Source organism: Thermobia domestica, chromosome 11, assembly GCF_964235325.1.
Source record: "Thermobia domestica chromosome 11, izTheDome1.hap1.1, whole genome shotgun sequence".
NCBI lineage: Eukaryota > Metazoa > Arthropoda > Insecta > Zygentoma > Lepismatidae > Thermobia > Thermobia domestica.
In genome coordinates this window covers 178,011,026-178,031,814 of record NC_137464.1, presented here as the reverse complement: position 1 = coordinate 178,031,814, position 20,789 = coordinate 178,011,026, and the positions used below count along the sequence as shown (strand labels likewise).

At 37.1% G+C, this 20,789-nt stretch overlaps 1 protein-coding gene across 2 annotated transcripts in view; it reads left to right on the top strand.

Annotated features, from left to right (window-relative positions):
- Positions 1 to 20,789, top strand: part of LOC145664577 (uncharacterized) — a 119,608-nt gene that overhangs the window by 36,428 nt on the left and 62,391 nt on the right. For both annotated transcript variants that reach the window (XM_081731360.1, XM_081731359.1), the window contains exon 2: positions 2,576 to 2,768. In XM_081731360.1, coding sequence (XP_081587486.1) covers positions 2,576 to 2,768 — 193 coding nt within the window. The remainder of the gene's footprint in view (positions 1 to 2,575; positions 2,769 to 20,789) is intronic.

Here is a 20,789-nt window from a genome sequence, read left to right as displayed (position 1 = left end):
TGCTTAGAACAGAATGTATGTCTCGTGGAACATGTTTCGTGAATGATGTCCGTTGTTTTGCGGTTCACAGATATTCTTCGTAATGATGAGAGTGGTTGTCAATTGTATTACAAGAAGTGCATGGCACATAATCGTTCCGGTATTCCCCGCAGAGTCCAAACTCTAGTCTAACATAGTTCCTAAATACACCACTGTTACAATTAATATAAAATGAACTGCACTACTCCGTTTCTTGTTGAAAGAGAGTGTCACTTGATAAATCATATGATCATCTTGTCATTTGAAATACCGAAGTTATATCTCCAATATGGCAGCCACCAAGATGGCGGACGACGACCGTAACCATATCATAATGTGTCTCCCTCCCCCATGACTTTAGATCCAAATTACACACACTTTGTAAAATATTCAATTGGGTGTATACTTTTGCCCACAACCTGTGTATAGGCCTATCTATCTTTTAGGAATGAAATCAAGACAAGACGAGAAGAGACTGAAAATAATCTCGGCCTTGTCTGGGTTGGCAAATAACGGCCTCAGTCTCTGCTTTCTCTCGAGTCAAAAACCGTCGTCTCGTTCTGGGTCTTGTCTAGATCAACAAAATTTTTTCTCATCTATGTTTCGAGGATTAAATCTCGATCTCGTCTTAATAGTCTCGAAATAAATTGTCCGAAATTAAAAAACTGTACAAATATTTTTATCTTACAGCCTCTTATTTCATGTTTTTATTTTTTTATGCCATTTTTGACTGTCTCTTGAATAGGATCTTTGCTCCTTTGTATATAAATGGCCAATGCTCATGCTTTTTGTTCTTGTATTCGCGGATTCAATCCTCAATAGATGTATCACACCTTGAATAAAACCCAAATAGTGATTTAGACCCCACTTTAACCAGTAGATATGTCTTACATAGCCTAGGTACTTAAAATGGACATTAGACCCTAATCAATAAACTAAATATAATAGTGATTTATTTCCTCCTGTTGAAGCTGTATTATTCGTTACCATATACTAGAAAACGAAATAGATAGCAACAACACTGTATTTAATCGAATTGTTATTTAATCGGTTTTTCATTTATTATTAATTACCTTCTTTTCTGACTCATATTTACCACAGAAAATAACTCTTATTATCTTAAATATTGGTAAATCAAAACTATTATTTCAAATGGATGAAATGTTTTATTACGTTTGAATTTTCGAAGTTTAACTGACACTTTCTGACACAGACTTCTTATGAGTTTGTGATGAGCTTAATTCTCCATAGTCTAATAGTTTCAACATTAATTTTCTCTATGCGTAGACCGGGGTTCAGCCACTGAACGGGTTAGGTTTAACGTACTACTTAGCTGTCACTTTAGAGATTTGGAGTAGATAGCCTGAATTTGTAATATACTATTGACTGCGATAGTAAACAATGTGACATACTTCAATCAGACTTTTATTTGTGATGATAAGTAACATTCCCGAGTGTCTTTCCAGTCTTGTGAAACATTTTATCCCTACTTCCAATAAGTGATCTAAACGCTTTGATAAAGTTCTTATTTAAGATTATAATTTTCAAGTTTCAGCCTTACAAGTTCATAAATTATAACATGCTTAATATTCTTTCTTATAGTAAGTTTATGAGTTGCTAACGTTTGCTATTTTGAATATAGATTCCATTTTTTTAAATATATATTTTTGGATCAAAAGATCCAATATATTTCAGGCAAAAAAAAAAAAATCTAGACCTTATATCTCGAGAACTACATATAGTGTACCCAAACAAAAAGTAACAATTTACTCAGTATGATGTACTTATTCCTTAAAAAAGTACGAAAACTCGATTTAGGGTCCGTTCAAAAATTTTGTGGCCCCTAATTCAAAAAATTCAATATATTTCATTCAATCAAAGTTTTTTTTTGTACGCTTCATATTTTGAGAACTACATATAATGTAGTCAAGCCAAAACTAACAATTTACTTAGTGTGATGTGCTTATTCCGTAATAAAATGTATGAAAACTCGATTTAGGGGCCGTTCAAAAATATAGACCCTGATCCACAAAATTCAATATATTTAATTCAATCAAACATATTCTTGTACTCTCCATATTTTGAGAACTACATATAGTGTAGCCAAACCAAAACTAACAATTTACTCAGTATGATGTGCTTGTTCCGTAAAAATATGAAAACTCGATTTAGAGTCCGTTCAAAAATTTTGTGGTCCCTGATCCAAAAAACTCAATATATTTCATTCAATCGAAACTTTTCTTGTACGCTTCATGTCTCGAGTACTACATATATTGTAGTCAAATCCAAACTATCGCTTAACTCAGTATGATGTACTTATTCCTTAAAAAAGTACGAAAACTCAATTTAGGGGCCGTTCAAAAATTTTGTGGTCCCTGATCCAAAAATTAATTATTGGCAAAGTTCGCAATCTTTTGATGCATTTTTTGAATGATTCCCAAAATTCTTAGAAAACATCGCAATCTTTTGATCCATTTTTGGATCATTCCTAAAATTGTTGTTTTCTGAATGACTTTAGCCAGTGTTTTTGATACCTGTATCAATGTAATATTTTCAGATTTCCTAAAAATGAAAAGCTTCGCGCTGCGTGGATTCGCGCAGTTCAAAGAGAAAATTGGACTCCAACCAGTACACGGACATTTTTATGCTCTCAACATTTTACAGAAGAGTGCATGGACAGGACGTCGCTAGCTATAGTACGATTAAGAGAAAATGCAGTGCCAACTATTTTCCCCAATATTTCCAAGCAGGTGAGTACACATTCTTAGACAATACATAGTTTAGATGTAGCGTGCTCTTTGGCATACGTGCGTTCATTCTATTCATGAAAATAGGGCATCGCACGAAATGTTATGCCATTTCTTTTATACATGTAAGTATCGTATCGAGTAAGACTGGCAAATTGTTCCTAATGACAAAAGTGTTAATATAAACGCCCTTCTGCATCACAAGTCTTGCAAACGATTTCTTGTCATCACTTTTCGAGAGAACTTACCATATTCATATTTCTTGTATTGGAACAAGTGAAGTCATGCAAGATTCTTTGCATTGAAAAATCTCCGGCTAAGCAGAAACTTCCCTTCTTTATTTGTATATTGTATAACGATAAAAGTAATAATTGCGATAGTGTGTAATTCAATTTTTTCTATTTGTTGGTTAGAAGAGGATAAGAAACGACAAGAAATGCTATTAGCATAGTGTTTATATAAGGGACTATTTTATAATGTTGTCACGTACCTTCCTAATTAATACGAAGAAAAATAGTTAAGAAAAAATATGGATATTTATCCTGTATACGGACGAAGAACGACCAAAGGAAGACAAATATTATTTTAATATGGATCTTGCAACTCTGATGGATGTCTGTGAGAGGTTTGGCAGCGTAGTGCAGGTTACGTTGCTTGATGTTACTCTGTTCACGTGTTCTAGTTTGGATCTTTCTAGCAATTGCCTGTCTTACAGAGCAGCCCTTTAAACGCTTGCCCTTACGAACAATGTAATCACATATTTTTCGTGACAAAAAAAGCATCCATTTCAGTCCGTACATGGAACCGCGGTTATGCCGATTAGGCTAAAGGAGACGGTGATGATGAGAGATGAGTGAAAATGGTGGAATGAAGAAAGTGGGAGGAAACGGGAAAACCCCGAGAAAACCTACGCACACGGTGTTTGTCCACCACAAAGTTCACTTGGCGGGGGCTGGGATCGAACCCGGGACCCCAAGCACCAGAGGGGCTCTACCACTGAGCCACCGCGACACCTGATTCGACACTACTAATATATATATATATATATATCGGGTGTTGCAAAATAAGTGTTACAACTCTTGGGAGGTGATTCCTGACACTGAGACAAGAAAAAAAGTTCTCTTGAACTTTCGGCTATCGGACATAGTTTCGGGTCTACAAGGTGCCGAAAGCGTGGGAAAATGACTTTCGGACGCCAATAGTTCGGAAACTATCCAACGTAAAGAGGGCGGGTAAAAAATTCACTGAAGAAGTCATACGTGCTGTATTCAATTTTGCATGTTTCATAATCTTATTATGCACGCGCAAGGGATTCCCCAAAGGAACGTAGAGAGTCCCGGATAATCTGCCAAATGAAAATTGGTCTTCCAGATGAATTTGAATTGATAGGGTTTCTACAAGGTAACAATAATTCGTTTGTATTAAGTCGATATCTGGAACAAATACTAAATGGGGAACACCTTCATGCCCGTTGTGTGTGGTTGCATAATCGCCAGGTACGGATGTTGGCCAACAGTGACGTTGTGAGTATTAAGTGTAGCGAATTTGTACTCAAATGCTCTAGAAAGACATCTGGAGTGTCGGTAGAACATAACAGATGAAGCAGGGTGATTCACATGTGTGGAAACGCTTAACGAAAAATGCCCAGAAATGCACTCATACTCAGTAAACGTGAATTCAAAGCGTCGGAAATGTAAGGATTAGTCAAGAATATTAAAGCCATGCCAATTCACCAATAATATTCCATCAATCCGATGCAATATGATGTGCACGGTTGCATACCAATAAAAGGATGCAACAACTGAGGCCAAGTGGAAATTTTGCAAGGGGACTCACTAAGAAACTAGGTAAACTAAATGAATGTCACTAGTGTGATCTCATGATCGATATTAAAATGTGGCCAATATATGTGTTGACATCGACATGTAGCTAATGGACAAATGTCAACATGTCCCACTACTACTGGGACACCGTCCCACGTGCGAAAAATAGGAAAATAACTACTCGGGTCTTGAATCTGAGGCCGTGGGCTCCCAGCAGGATTGAAAACACGCGAGCGAAAGCATGAGCTCTAGTCCTGACGCTTCGAGGGAGCCTCAGTTTATCTGTATTCATTTATTTAAGGAGTACCCACTTTGTTTGGCAATCGTTCTTGTACAGCCTCCCGACATGCTTGTGTGTTTCATTTTGTTACTCCTACTGCACAGTTGTAAACAATCAGAGCTTTAAGACGTTTCTTCCTATTTCTCATGTAGGTCTATTTTCCATATGTATGGTGTTCCAGCTGTAATGTTACATGTGCCAAATTGGTTCATTTTCGTCTTTGTCTTGGCATGTGCACTGTGTGTAAGATACGCATTTGTGGAGTTTTTTCCTATAACTCGAGTACCTCATATGTCCCAGAAGACGTGGGACATGATACAAGTTTGTTATTTTCACGCTCTATCAAAATTTGAAGCATGGATTAAGAGATTTCTATTCATTTGTGTCGACTGTGGGACAATGTCCCAAACAAAGAGGGACATTGATACAATTGTGTTCTAGTTACGTTCTACCAAAAAGTGCACCAGATGTAATATCAGAATAGACAACGTTATTTTCCTAGTTCTCGGACGTGGGACGGTGTCCCAGCAGTAGTGGGACATGTTGACATTTTCCCATTAGCTACATGCCAATATCAACACACACATTGGCCACATTTCAGTATCGATCATGCGATCTCACTAGTGACATGAATTTGTTTATCCAATTTCTTTGTGAGTCCCCTTGCACAATTTCCATTTGGCCTCAGTTGTTGCATCCTTATTGGAATGCAACCGTGCACATCATATTGCATCGGATTGATGGAATATTATTGGTGAATTGGCAATGGATTTCATGTTCTTGATGGTGTTCCTTACATTTCCGACGCTTTGGACTCACGTTTACTGAGTATGAGTGCATTTCTGGGCATTTTTCGTTACGTCTTACCACACATGTGAATCACCCTGCTTCATCTGTTGTGCTCTACTGACACTCCGGACGTCTTTCTAGAGCATTTGAGTACAAGTTCGCTACACTTAATTCTTAGAACGTCACTGTTGGCCAGCATCCGTACCTGGCGATTATGCAACCACACACAACGGGCATGAAGGTGTCCGCCATTTTGTATTTGTTCCAGATATCGACTTAATACAAACGAATTATTATTACCTGGTAGAAACCCTATAAATTCAAATTCTTCTAGACCAATTTTCATTTGGCAGATTATCCGGGACTCCCTACGTTCCTTTGGGGAATCCCTTGCGCGTGCATGGTAAGATTGTGAAACATGCAAAATTGAATACAGCACGTATGACTTCTTCAGTGAATTTTTTACCCGCCCTCTTTACGTTGGATAGTTTCCGAACTATTGGCATCCGAAAGTCATTTTCCCACGCTTTCGGTACCTTGTAGATCCGAAACTATGTCCGATAGCCGAAAGTTCAAGAGAACTTTTTTTCTTGTCTCAGTGTCAGGAGTCGCCTCCCAAGAGTTGTAATACTTATTTTGCAACACCCGATATATATATATATATATATATATATAAATGAAAATCACTATGTTTGTGACTAAATCTCCCGAACCGCCCCACCGATCTTGATCAAATTTGTAACATGAATGAGTTTCACGACTGGGCTGGTTTTAGGCTAGTCACTTTGTTGGTAGAACTGAGGGGAGGGGGAGCGGTGTAAAAAATAAATAAAACTTAATAGACTTTTTGAAACATCTTAAAAACCTTGGGGGGAGGTATGGAAAATTGACCTATTAACCTTCTCCTCCTACAACATGGTAGTGAAACCGATATTTTCTCCGAAATCCGGTGTTGCCAAGAAATTCAAGCTAGCTGACAATTCTCGACAACAACAAGGGGGTACAACGTAATAGAGGGGGATAAACATTTAAAAATGATCGAAAATGACTAATTTAGTGTCGACTCCATACTTTTAGAAGTAGCTGAGATTAACAGTGACAATTCTGATGCCGTGTGCCGCAACACGGAGGAGGGGGAGGGGGAGATATCTCTATATATATAAAATTGAAAATCATTATGTTTGTGACTAAATCTCCTGAAGCGTCAGGCCAATCTTGATCAAATTTGTAACATGAATGAGTTTTAAAGCTATTCTGGTTTTTGGCTATTCTCTTTGATGATAGAACTGACGGATGGGGAGGGGGTATAAACTGTAAATAAAACTTAATAACTCCTCAACCACTCGACCGATCTTGATGAAATTTTCAACATAGATGAGGTTTACGCCTGGGATCGTTTTTATGATTTAAATTTTACGGAGCAACGTAGGGAGGAGAAGCAGGGGGAGATATATAAAACTCAATTTATATAATACTGAAAGTTACTATTTTTGTAACAATAACTCTTGAGCTATTTGGCTGATCTCAATCAATTTTTCAAGATACATAAGGTTCGGATCTACAGACAGGTTTGTAATGTCACTTTAACGGTCGATCCTAGGGGAGGGGAAGGGGAGGGGGACGTATAAATAAAAACTAATAAAACCTAGTAACTTTTGAACCACCCAACCAATCTCGATCATATTTTCAACATATATGAGAGTCGGGCTTTGGATGTTTTTTATCGTTTCATTTTGACGATCCAGCATAGGGGAAGGGGAGATGGAGATATATATGTAAAAAATAAAATAAAAATTACTGCCTTTGTGACTTCATCACTCTTGAACCACCCGACCGATCTCAATCAAATTTTCAACATACATGAGTTTAGAGGCAGGGATTACTTTAGACTATTCACTTTGACGAAGCAACGTAGGGGAGGAGGAGACGGGGAGAAATTTAAAAATGATCAAAACTGACCGATATTTGTGTTGAACCTATAGTTTTCGGGCCCCATGAGACAAACAGTGACACTTCTGATGCTGTTTCAATCTAAGTTTAATCCTAATAGTTGGGGAGGGGGAGGGTACAATGCAACAGAGGGGATAAATATTTAAAAATGATCGAAACTGATTAATATTAGTGTCGAATCAATAGTTTTAGGAGTTGCTGAGATTAACAGTGACAATTTTGATGCCGTTTGCAGCAGCACGGGGGAGGGGGAGCTATATACAATAATAATAATAATAATAATAATAATAATAATAATAATAATAATAATAATAATAATAATAATAATAATTGAAAATGACCTATTAGTGTCTAATACATAGTTTTCGGGATCATTCTGATGAACTGTGACATTTTCGATCCGGTTAAAATACAAAATCAGCTCCGCCACTTGCGGGAAGAGGAGAAAGTGATATATAAAATGATCGATAATGGCCACTATCGGTGTCAAATTTATAGTTTTCTGGGTCGCTTAGATGAACAGTGGTACGTTCGATCCCGTTTAAATTCATATTCAACCGCACAACTTGGGGGAGGGGGAGGAAGAGATATTTAAAAAGGACCGATAATTAGTGCTGAATCTACATATTTGGGGGATCACTGACGAGGGACATGTTTCGGTTCGAACACGAGGATCAATATAAAAATTGGTAGACATATACAGGACTAAGTACTGACCACTGTAGGGGGAGTCATTCCCGTGTAAAATTCGTTTTCTGCCGACAGCGCCCCCTATCCTTCGAAACACTAACAGTTAGATTCTGCGTTATAGGCGCTGAGTGAAGAGCAGTTAGGTGTGTCAGTGTGTGGTAGTAAGCTCCAATTAGTATTAGGTGTGATAGTCAGTGTGGAAAAATGGGACGGGCTTTTGGCATTAACTCCTCTCCTGTAGTTGAACTGTTAAAAAAGCAAACTAAGGTGCAAAATTATGGATCAAACGTCAGTTGGAGCGGATGATGAGTCATTTGAAACATTTTGTGCACTTTAAGTATCAGTGAGTACGAAAATGAATTAGAAAGATACACACATGGACACTCTAGAGATATTATGAAGAAAATGGCAGGGCGCAGGAAGACATCTATGATAGCAGTTCAGGACGGGAATAAGACAGTATTCCATAGCGGGAACAAGACAGTACTCAAAGCGAATACGACGTATCTCCAGCACGAAAACTGAAAAGTACAGATGTTTTTTGCAGTTTACGGAAGAGAAAATCCGGAGTATGTACAAAGATTATCATGAAGGAGGGCACAACTCGTATAGAAAGCTTCTGGAACGACATAAGAAACTTATTTCGTTAAATAACTGCAAAAATATTTGGATTGTGGATACGCGCTGTCTACGAATTTTGCTTCATTCAAAGGGAACCGGGAAATGAAACTCCAAACAGTGAAATGTAAAGTCATCAGAGAGCATGGTATCAGTACATTACTTGCATTTACAGTGCTGGGCTTTCCAAGCGGCAAAACAAGTTGGCTTATCGGAGTTCAAAATGTCGCCGACTTTCATTGAAAATTGTTAGAAACAAGCAAGAATTATATCACGAACAATTCATAATATCTGTAGAGTGTCGATGTGTGTATCATTTCTAATTCATTTTCGTACTCACTGATAATTACATTGCACAAGAATGTCGCAAATGACTCATCTTTCACTCCAACTGACCTCTGATCCTTAAATTTGCGCGTTAGTTTGCTTTTTAACAGTTCGACTACATGAAGGCGGTTAATGCGAACAGCCCGTCCCATTTTTGCACAGTCTACCACACCTAACACTAATTGGAGTTTACTACCACAAACTAACGCACCTAACTGATCTTCACTCAGCGCCCATAACGCAGAATCTAACTGTTAGTGTTTCGAAGGATAGGGGGCGCTGTCGGTAGAAAACGAATTTTACACGGGAATGACTCCCCCTACAGTGGTCAGTACTTAGTCCTGTATATGTCTACCAATTTTTATATTGATCCTCGCGTTCGAACCGAAACATGTCCCTTGTGAGATCAACAGTGACACTTTCGATGCCTTGCCCCCAACATGGGGGAGGGGGAATTATACATATAAGTGACCGAAAATGACCAATCTTGGTGTCGAATCCATGATTTTTGGTGTCGCTGAAATGATCAATGATCTTTCCGATGCTTTTTAAATCGATGCCATTAAAAACGATAACAGCATATTTATGTCTGTGAAGTTGTCCCGCCCACCTAATGAATTTTTCTTTTTCTTATCTACATCGTTAGTTTACGTTAGTTTTGCTAAAATTATTGTTAGTATCGAAAAAAATATAATTTTTATTCAACAAATAAATGAGCAGGCCAACTTCACGGTTCCCCACCCGCAAATGAATTTCAAAACGTTTTTCTATCACATCGTTAGTTTATCGTTAGTTTACGTTAATTTTGCTAAAACTATCGTTTTCAAAAATAACGATTTTATTCGAGAAATAAAGTTTCCCGCCAACTGTGAATTAGCCCGCTGCTAAAACTATCGTTAGTTTCTCAAAAATAAAGATTATATTCGAGAAATAAAAGTTCCCGTCAAATGTAAACACAATTACATAGCAGGCATACGCATATCATGTTCCCTCAGGTACATGAGAATGTGTCCAGTATGTGCCTTATATACTTCTTACGTATGCCTGTTACGTAAATGTGCTGTTAGGGTTTACATTTGGCGGGAACATTTATTTGTCGAATAAAATCGTTATTTTTCCAAAACAAACGTTAATTTTAGCAAAACTAACGTAAACTAACGATATGAGTTGGAATTTTATGAGAATTCAATACGGGCGGGCTAATTCACAGTTGGCGGGAAACTTTATTTCTTCAATAAAGTCGTTATTTTTGCAAAACTAACGATAGTTTTAGCAAAACTAACGTAAACTAACGATAAACTAACGATGTGAATTGGAAGTTTATGAGAATTCAGTAAGGGCGGGCTAATTTAAAGTTGGCGGGAAACTTTATTTCTTGAATAAAATCGTTATTTTGCGAAACTAACGATAGTTTTAGTAAAACTAACGTAAACTAACGATAAACTAATGATATGAGTTTGAATTTTATGAGAATTCAATATGGGCGGGCTAATTCACAGTTGGCGGGAAACTTTATTTCTTCAATAAAATCGTTAGTTTTGCGAAACTAACGATAGTTTTAGCAAAACTAACGTAAACTAACGATGTGATATGAAAAAAATTGAAATTTGTTTGTGGGTGGGGAACCGTCAAGTTGGCCTGCCCATTTATTTGTTGAATAAAATATTAATTTTAGCAAAACTAACGTAAACTAACGATAAACTAACGATGTAGATAAAAAAGGAAAATTCGTTAGGTGGGCGGGACAACTTCACAGACGTAGCATGTTTCACGGGTACTGAACACATGAAATACGGAGTTGTGCATTTAAATTTTCATTTCAACCCAGCGAAGCGAGTAATATATGCTAGTAATACTAATAAAGCTTGGGTACTATCCTTTCTCTATTTCAAAACCACCTATTTTTTAAATCTCTCCTATAATATCTATTACTAGAACTATCAGTATATTTTTCGTTTTTCGTCGTTATACAACACCAAGATCATAAAGGAAGGTCTATTTAATGTGGGTTCGGAGCTTGAATCTGATACGCCGTTCCCAACCATACTATCTCGCCTCCAGAAAAACTGGATTACAGGGCAGAGTCCAAAGCAAGAAATTTTTTCTCTTTTGCTAAATAACTTTAGCTCGCGTACTAGTCATAGCACATGTTTAGAAATTTTTCAACGAATCTGTATGAGTCGAGACCTGCAAATGACACAGGACTGACAGTTGAGCTTACTGCAGGAGTCGAATCTGCTATCATTCTAACAAAAAATCCTAATGGCTGACTACTTTAATTCTTATCTTTCATTCTCATGTAAAAGTTTAGGGTGATCCCGGCCCCCTAGACTTTCCGTGGATATGGCCTGTGTAACTCCACCCTCGAACACAATTTTCTGGGAGAAAACCTCTATTCTTCCTTTTGTCTGTCTAGTTTACTGAAAACATGAAAAGCAAACTAGGTCACAGAGCATAGAGTTGGAAATGATTGACATGTTGCATTGCAGACATATTTCGTACCGTTGATGATTTTGGGAGGTTTTCCAGGAACAAAATGCCCCTCTAAAATATATATCTCCTATAATGCTCAATATGAGTTGAGTTGATTTTATCTTCCCTTTCAGCAGCGAGGCTATATGAGACGAGACCTACTGATTAATCGTAAAATCCGAACCACACGAGCTCTCACCGGAATCGAACCCGGGTCTCTCATGCCAAAGGCGCGTACGCTAACCACTTAGCCACGAAGAAGCTTGGATCTCATATTACTAAAGAAGAAAGCACATTATGGGAATTTCAGTGAAGACAACTAAGTACGATGACTGTTAAATGAATATTTTTCATGGTCAATCTTATTTGATAATGTCATTTTTTTTTTTAAAAAAATAGTATTTTCTGTAACACACTACAGTATACAAATTAAATTTCACACAGTGTGCAAAAGAGGGGAAGGGATTACAAAGTACGATGGATGGACTTTGCTTCCTTCCCGAGGAAGAAAACCTTTCTTGTAAAATTCAGCGTTGCAAAGAACCTGTGTGATAGAGTAATAGCTGTACATAAATTGACAGAATGAAAGTCTTAATTTTAGTACTGAAGCTGCCTTCAGGCAAGCTGCCCGCAGGCGTGGCTTCTGTTCCTGGTAACATTGTGTTTAAAAAACAGACAGAATGTCAGTTGTGAATTGCTTAGTTCTTCGTAAAACAACTGATAAGACCTTTTTTCTTTTATACAAATCATATCGTTGTTTGAAGCCTCTTTATTCCTTATAAAAACAATATATCCAGATTGACGGAAGCCCACAGAAATTGTATTAGAATGTTGAAAAAATATCATCATTCAGATCCTTTATTATTATTATTATTATTATTATTATTATTATTATTATTATTATTATTATTATTATTATTATTTGTAGTAATAGTAGTAGTATTGGTATTATTATTATTGGTATTATTTTCACATATTTTTCGTTAGTCTTCACAGCAATTAATACTTAGCAGAAGGGGTAAAAGTGCGTGGGAACGCGGGGTAACCCGTCCCCCACATCCAAAAATATGTGTACGGCGACCGCCCAGTTCCTAAGCAATTACAATGGGCAAAGATAGGCATGGGGGACGGCCTGACGTCATGCCGCTACCTACCGCCCCCTACCTTTTCAGATGATTCCATCCCATCTCGCCTAATCTCACCTCTCCTAACCATTTATCAGCCACTTATATCTCCAAGATAAGAATGTCCATCATTTTAGGCGAGATGGAAATTCTCATCTTACCTAATCCCATCTCGCCTAAAATTTGGGTAGGATGCAAGGAGGGAATTTCTGTACTAAAGAGGAAATTCCTCTACTAGCATTTTAACCAGATATTTCAATCAATATTGGCAATCTGTCAACTACAATATAAATATATAATAAGTACTATACAAGAAGAAAGCATAGGTGGAAAGCGATTTAGTGAATTTAGTTCACTTTTGGTTTGTTTTGGGAATGCTGGAAATTGATTGGCAAACAGAAGCTAATCAGAAACAGGATAGAAATAACACCGACAACGTTTGGGAGCTGATTCCTGACACCAAGATAAGACAACCTGGGTGCACAAATGCTTTCTTTTGGCGCTATGACCAGCCAAAATCCTGTCGGGAAAATGCCCAAAACAGCCGTAATTCGAGAACAAAATGTCGGATTGAAGTCGGGGGAAAGGAATGTATATTATTTTTAGCCATAGCTTCTATTAATGCACAACTCGTGATGGTACAGGGACAGCACAAAGGTCACCCCAAAGAAATTGAGGAATTATTGGGATAATTTATGAAACGTTGACTGAGGCAAGTTAACTACAATTAAATACGATATTTCAACTAACAGCAATCTTAGAACACGGTCCAAGTTACAAGAACATCGTTAAAATTATAAAAAAAAGGAAGATGCACATATTTGATTGATCTACTTTGTCTCAGTATAGAATTGGCTATCGAGGAAGAAATTATATGGAGTCCATAAAGTTTAAATGTTATGCCTTCTAGGCTAATTAAGACAGAGAGATCACGCATGGTTATGGGGTAGCGTCTGCGACTTTTGCATAGGAGACCCGGCTCCGATTCCCGGCGGGAGCGCAAGCAGTTCGGATCTCACGTTAATCCGTAGCTCCATATCTCATGTAATTTTGCTACCGAAGGGATGCTAAACTGAAATCCGATGCAATAATAGAGAGAGGTAATAGATGGAAGCTAATTTTGGGAAGTAATTCGTGAAATGAGAATGTAGGAGAAAACAGGATAATCCCGAGAAATCTCACGGTTACGATGGCATCCACTACAAACTTCTATAGTCTGGGATCGAACGAGGTCCATCCCGCACCAGAAGTAAGCGCTCTATCACTAAGTTACCCTACCCCTACTTTGGAGGAAACATTATGATTCTGACAGATGTATCGATGTACTAAATATTGAGTGTAATAAACCAACATACAAGAAGTAAAGATGGTCAGAATGTGGGATTCGTGGAGTTTCCTTAGTGCGAAAATGGTACGTTTTTCTGTCAGTTATTCTTAACTGGATGTCCGCGTCTCTTGGGGATTGAGGAGGACACGGTGACTCAGTGGTAAACAGCTTGCCTCTTGTTCGATCCTCAGCCAAGAAATTTTGTGGTGGATACCATCGTATCGTATGTGGGTTTTCTCGGGATACTCCATTTTCCTTCCACGTCCTCATTCCATCATATCTTCCATCAACATTTATTTGCCATAATCATTGTTTCACTTAGCCTAAAGAGCATAATCGTGGTTCGTTAAAATGGAATAGGTCATTTCATTTTACAGCGGTTGCTTACAGTTTGTCGGTGGGTTACCATTGTATTATTGATACTATTATTTGTAAGAAAGGAGTCTATGGTGCTCGTAATTTTCGAAAGGCTGAAAACTACAATATTGTACGTTGATTGTAAGGAATGCTAAAGGTACGAACTAAATTGGATTTCTGAGTCTTTTAGCATTATTAGTCGTATTATGGACAAGAAATAACTGACATCTCTACAAACCAAGAAAACTAACATTAAATTTAATATTCTACAGTGAAATATAATAATATACAACTTGGATATCAAATTTTGAGGTTAGTTTTCTTGGCACGAGTATCAGTCTCCTAGATTTTCGTAAATAACTATGAAGATTATCCTATATCTAACAAATAAGTACAGATAACGATCACTAAAGTTTATAATTGACTTGAGAACATGCTGGCCCTAACTGATATCACATCACTGCCTTTCACTGGTGTCTCTGGCATGTAAAATTTGGGGGGGGGGGACATCGAAGAAAGTTTATTTGTTATTCTGTCGTTAGTAAATAAATTAAATTAGAATGAAATATTGAATATTTTGTACTTCAAAATATTGGGGGGACGCGACCCTCTCGCCCCCCCGCCAGAGACGCCTATGCTACCTTTCCATTTCCAAAAGTATCACAGATTTCAAAATGGCGGATTTCAAGATGGCGCTGGAGGTTCGTGATCTAATCTGTCAATATGTGATTCTTCTTTTGTCAATATGTGAAACTACTACCGTTTGCATTGTCCATCTTTCACTATTTTCACGATTCAACAGTTTATTTGATGTATTTCAATAACATAGCATAGCCCTCAATTTTGACCCCCCTCCGTTTCTTATGACTTTCAGCCCTTATAACTTTCAATATATATGTATATATATATATTTCCACATCCTCTTATCAGTCGCACTGCGTCTCATCCCGCAAGTTGATTCATCCATTTGGACCCTTTACTTGTCAGACAATTTCTTATTGATGGAGGAACAGGGAAAATAAATCTACAATGACTAACAAGTAACACTTCCCAAGTGTAACACTCCGATTTTTATAAAATTTGGCATGCAGATACTACACATTAAATGAAGGAATACGTGTATTTTTATTTTCTGCGGTAATAATCCCACCCAAACTTTTGAAAGTTGACGCCCGAAAGAAAAAAACAAGTGGACCGAAGTGAACGAAATTGTGCACAGATATTGAAAACGTAAAATGAAGAAATACGGGTTTCGTATATCTCTGGGAAAACGGTTAGGTGTAGCACGGACCCCTCCAAATCTTTGATCACGACATAACAAAATTGATAATAACAGTATGTCAGAAGTGCCTAAAAGACATGAAGAATTGGAACAATACTTTGTGTAGAGACAATAAGCAAAAAATAAACGAATACGGGTTTCTTATTTTTTGCTGAAAAACAAGTTTTAGAGGAAAAAATCCCCACCTAAAATTTTGAAATTTGCTGTCCGAAAGGCAAAAACATGTGGACAGAAATGAATGAAATTGTGCAGATATTTTTGTAGACGTAAAATGAGGGAATACGGGATTTGTATTTTCCTGGAAAAAAACGACCCCTCCAAACCTTTGATCATAAAATATCAAAAGTTCTAATAACAGTATGCCAGAAGTTCCTAAAGAACATGAAGAATTGCAACGAAATTTTGTGTAGTGACAATATGCAAAAAAAAAAAACTAATGCGTTTTTTATTTTCTGTGGAAAAACGGTTTAGGGGCAAAAGCCCCCACCCAAAATTTTGAAAATTGATGCCCAAAAGGCAAAAACAAATAGACCGAAGTCAATTAAATTGTGCACAAATATTGTAGAGGTAAGATGAATACGTGTTTCGTTTTTCCCTGAAAAGAAAAAATCCTGGGTGGACCGAGGCGTTTCGTGGCGGAAGGAGTGGACCGAAGCGAATAAAATTGTATGTAGATATTGGATATGTAAAATAAGGCCTTTCGTGTTTCACAAGTGTATCCATCCGATTTCTTCAATATTGGCAGATCAACAGTAAGCACAAACAGTATGTATAGCACTTGATAGTGTTTCAGGAGGCACCTTTAACGCATACAGTGTTTTCGTGATCAAATGTTTGGGGGGCCATGCCCTACCCAACCTTTTTTTCCAGGAAAATACGAAACCCGTATTATCTTATTTTAGGTGCAAAATATCTGTGCAGAATTTCATTCACTTCGGTTCACTTCTTCTTGCCTTTCGGGCGTCATCTTTCAAAATTTTAGGTGGGAGCTTTTGCCCCCTAAAACCGTTTTTCCGCAGAAAATAAAAACCAATATTCGTTTACATTTTGCGTATTGTCCATACGCAAAGTTTCGTTGTAATTCTTGGTGCCCTTTACACACATCTGACATACTGTTACTAGCACTTTTGATACTTTTCTTGATCAAAGGTTTGGAAAGGTCCGTGCCCAACCCAACCGTTTTTTTTTTCGGGAAATTACGATACCCGTTTTCCCTAATTTTATGTGTACAATATCTGTGCACAATTTCATTCACTTCGGTTCACTTCTTTTTGATGTTCGGGCGTCAACTTTCAAAACTTTGGGTGGGAGTTTTTGCCCCCTAACACCGTTCTTCCGCAGAAAATATAAACCCGTATTCTTATTTTTTGCGTATTGTTCATACGTAAAGTTTCGTTGCAATTCTTCATTTCCTTTACCCACGTTTGACATAGTGTTACTAGCACTTTTCATATTTCGTGATCAAAGGTTTGGAGGGGTCTGTGCCCCACCCAACCCTTTTCTCCAGGAAAATACGAAACCATTATTCTCTCATTTTATGTCTACAATATCTGTGCAAACAGTGGCATCGGAAGTATTTTTCAGCTGGAGGGGGGGGCAAACTGCTGTCTTGAAAATAGACACGGGAATGTAACATAGGTAAGATAATACGAATATGTTTGTAATGTAACAATAATTTGATTTGATTGGTTAATAATAATAATAATATAATGAAGCTGTAAACATCTTAGTTTACATTCTTAGATTAATTAATCCCGTGTCAGTTTTGTGCTGGATTTTGGGCTGGTGCAGAAATTTTCAACCACTGAAATCAGAATTAAAAATATATAAAATTGTAAAATTTGTACTGCTCACAATGACTATTTATAAGTACAATTTCTAACATTTTATATACTGGTACATATTTTTTAACTGTATGGGACGTGATCAGACGGACACTATTAACGAATCTTAAAATTACTTAAATCACTGGGAAACGAGGAAATTAAAATTATATTTTTAAAAATCTAGTTCTAGTGTTGCAGCACACTGTAATATTAGAAACTGCTATTTAGAACTACAAACTTTGTAGCACATTGTAGTAGAAAGTAACTTGAACATTATAAAAAAAAGCTACATAATCAATTAAAAAAATAAGAAAATATATTTTTTCTACCTATTTGACTTCGTGCCAGAAATGGAAAAATGGAAATTTCACTAAAGACTTCATAAATTGTATATAGAAAATTCAATTACACTAATTATCCAGAGTTATTTGTATTTTTTACTACACTTACTTCAGTATATCCAGTTTGTTATTACATTCACCTCTCTTCCTAATTTCATTATATTCACTTCACTAATAAAATACGACACAATAAATAAGGAATAATTCAAGTTTATATTAAATTTTAAGTGCTATTTTGTAATTTAATTAATTGGTTATATATGCATAACATTTTCACTTACGTAATTCTACATTTATTTCTTTTCAAAATTGACCAAGAACATCTTTTCTTTCGCTTGTGTTTGATATCAATTGTCTTGCAATGGTGTTTAAATCTAAGTCTGGTCGCTACACATATGCAACAACAGCAGATAAGCGTATCTTTCTTGCGTCATGGACGTCCTCAAATATGTCTTTAGATGACGCAAATAGCTGAATGATCTTTCGCAAATACTCAAGAAGCTGGCATAGTGAGAACGAAACTCCCTAGACGAACAACTTGGTCGGGAAGGCTGCGAACAGTTGGAGTTTCAGCACTAATAGTTTTTAATATTCTGGTGGTCGTCAGCGACTCAGTCGTCATCAAAGTAGGTGGAAGCAGCCTGAGCTGAGCTCATAATCTATCCAGGTTAAAATCCGACGCATGAACTCCCAATTCCTGGTTCAAATAATCTTTTGAGAGAAGCCCACCAGCACATATAGCTTCTTCCCAAAGTATCTTCTAGAGTTTTATGAGTTATTTGAGGCCTGGCTGATTGAAATGACGCTGCACTTCATTCAACAAATAGTAAATGATTTCGAAGTACATTTTTGGAAGATCTTATACAGGTTCTAGGGTAGGTGCTATAGAAGGATTATCAGTCTGCTCCAACCTAATTGGTGTTCTGTGTGATCTTGATGAAGTGGGTAATTTTAAGTGTAGTCTGTTTGCATTTTCCTTTGCTTCCTTATAGATGTTTTCAAATGCATTGTCCGTTCGTAGGTTTCTCAGAGTATCCTCTACATAGAATTGCTGCTGCTCTTTTAGCTCCAGAAGCAGAAGCTTCAGAATTTTGAAGCACTTTCGCCAGTTGTCCACAAGGTACAAAAGCACTTATACTGACTATCAGAAAAATATCATTCCGAATTTGTTCATTCTTTTCAAATACCCTTTTAGAATTACTTTCGAACATCATTTGGACCACTTGTACTACTGATGATTCTTTTCCAACGTGATTTGAATTCGTTTGTAGTAGATTGAAATCTGATTAGAGATTTTCGCCTAACACCAGCGAGTAGAACAAAGAGGCAGCAAATGTTTAGGATTACTTTCGTTGATAGTTTTACAGGCTTCAAAAACAATGTCGACGTATGTTTGTCTATCGTTTTGCAGAATCCAGGTTGATGTTTCAAACGTCTTTCAATATAGCCCGTACGTCACACAACGATTCGCGTGCTACTTCCTGCAATGGAATATCTAATGCATGATTATTGCAATGAATGTATACAGCTTTCAGATGTTGAGTCGAAATTAGCTTCTGCACACCATTCACTCGTCCTGACATAATAGCTGCACCATCATGACACTAACTAACTAACTCTATGACCTATGGAACCCGGAGGTTCAATGCCGCGTTCAAAAAGCTCTCCACTGACTTCTACTCTTAGCTAACTGCATCCAGTTTCTACTTTGTATTCCAATTTTTGCGAGATCCATCTTAATATTGTTCTCCCATCTGTGCCTAGGTCTTCCTAATGGTCGTTTTCCGATTGGTCTTCCAGTCAAGACTTTGAAATCGTTTCTACTTTCTTCCATTCAAGCTACATGACTCGCCCACCTAAGCCTCCTAGACTTGATGACCCTAACAATTTTGGGTAAACTATATAACTTATGTAGTTCCTCGTTATCAAGTTTCCGCCATTCCCCATTCCTGTTCCTCTTGGGTTCGAATATTCGTCTCAGGATCTTGTTCTCAAATACTTTCAGTCTATGTTTTCCCTCAGAGTAAGTGACCATGTTTCGCAACCATACAGAACAACAGGCATAATTATCGTTTTGTATATTTTGAGCTTCAAATTCCTCGACAGAATTCGCGACAAGAGATTTTGAACCTATAATAACACGAATTCCCTGCTTTTAGTCGACATTTAATTTCTTCGTGAATGATTTTCGTCTGTTAATATTGATGATATTTGAAACTATCCACTTTATCAAAAGATCATGACACTATTCGCGTATATTTTCTACATTCAGGTTAAGTTTCGTTAGAATATCTTTGATCGTGAATTCTGTTTGTGTCATGTGGGGTGATCATTCCCATAAATATTTTGTTGGGTTTCATGAATAAGAGTCAATACAGCGCACACAGAGAGAACTGTTCTTTCTTTGAAATATCAGTCGTGGAGTTGGCTGATTGCATAAAATGGAGACTCTTTAACTGCTGCTACCAAGTCTCTCTTTATTGCATGCCACATAATCTTTAAAATTTCATTCTTTCAATCAGCACTAAGCCAGTGATCCCATCGATTAATCCATTGATTGAGAACAGGCACATCCATTTTTCTTTCAGGCAGGAGCAACATCAAATTATCCGTACTATGCAAATGTCCACTGATTGCTTGACCACTGCGAGCTAAATATCTAAGACTACTAGTTATTATAAGCAGTGACTGCCTTTCTTATTCTTGTTTACGAACTTGGTCTGAAAGGAGAGCTCATGTCTCTATCACAGACACATATAGGTTCCATGTAAAAATATCAGTGGGATACATAATGTACCACCCTTCCCACGTCGAAAAA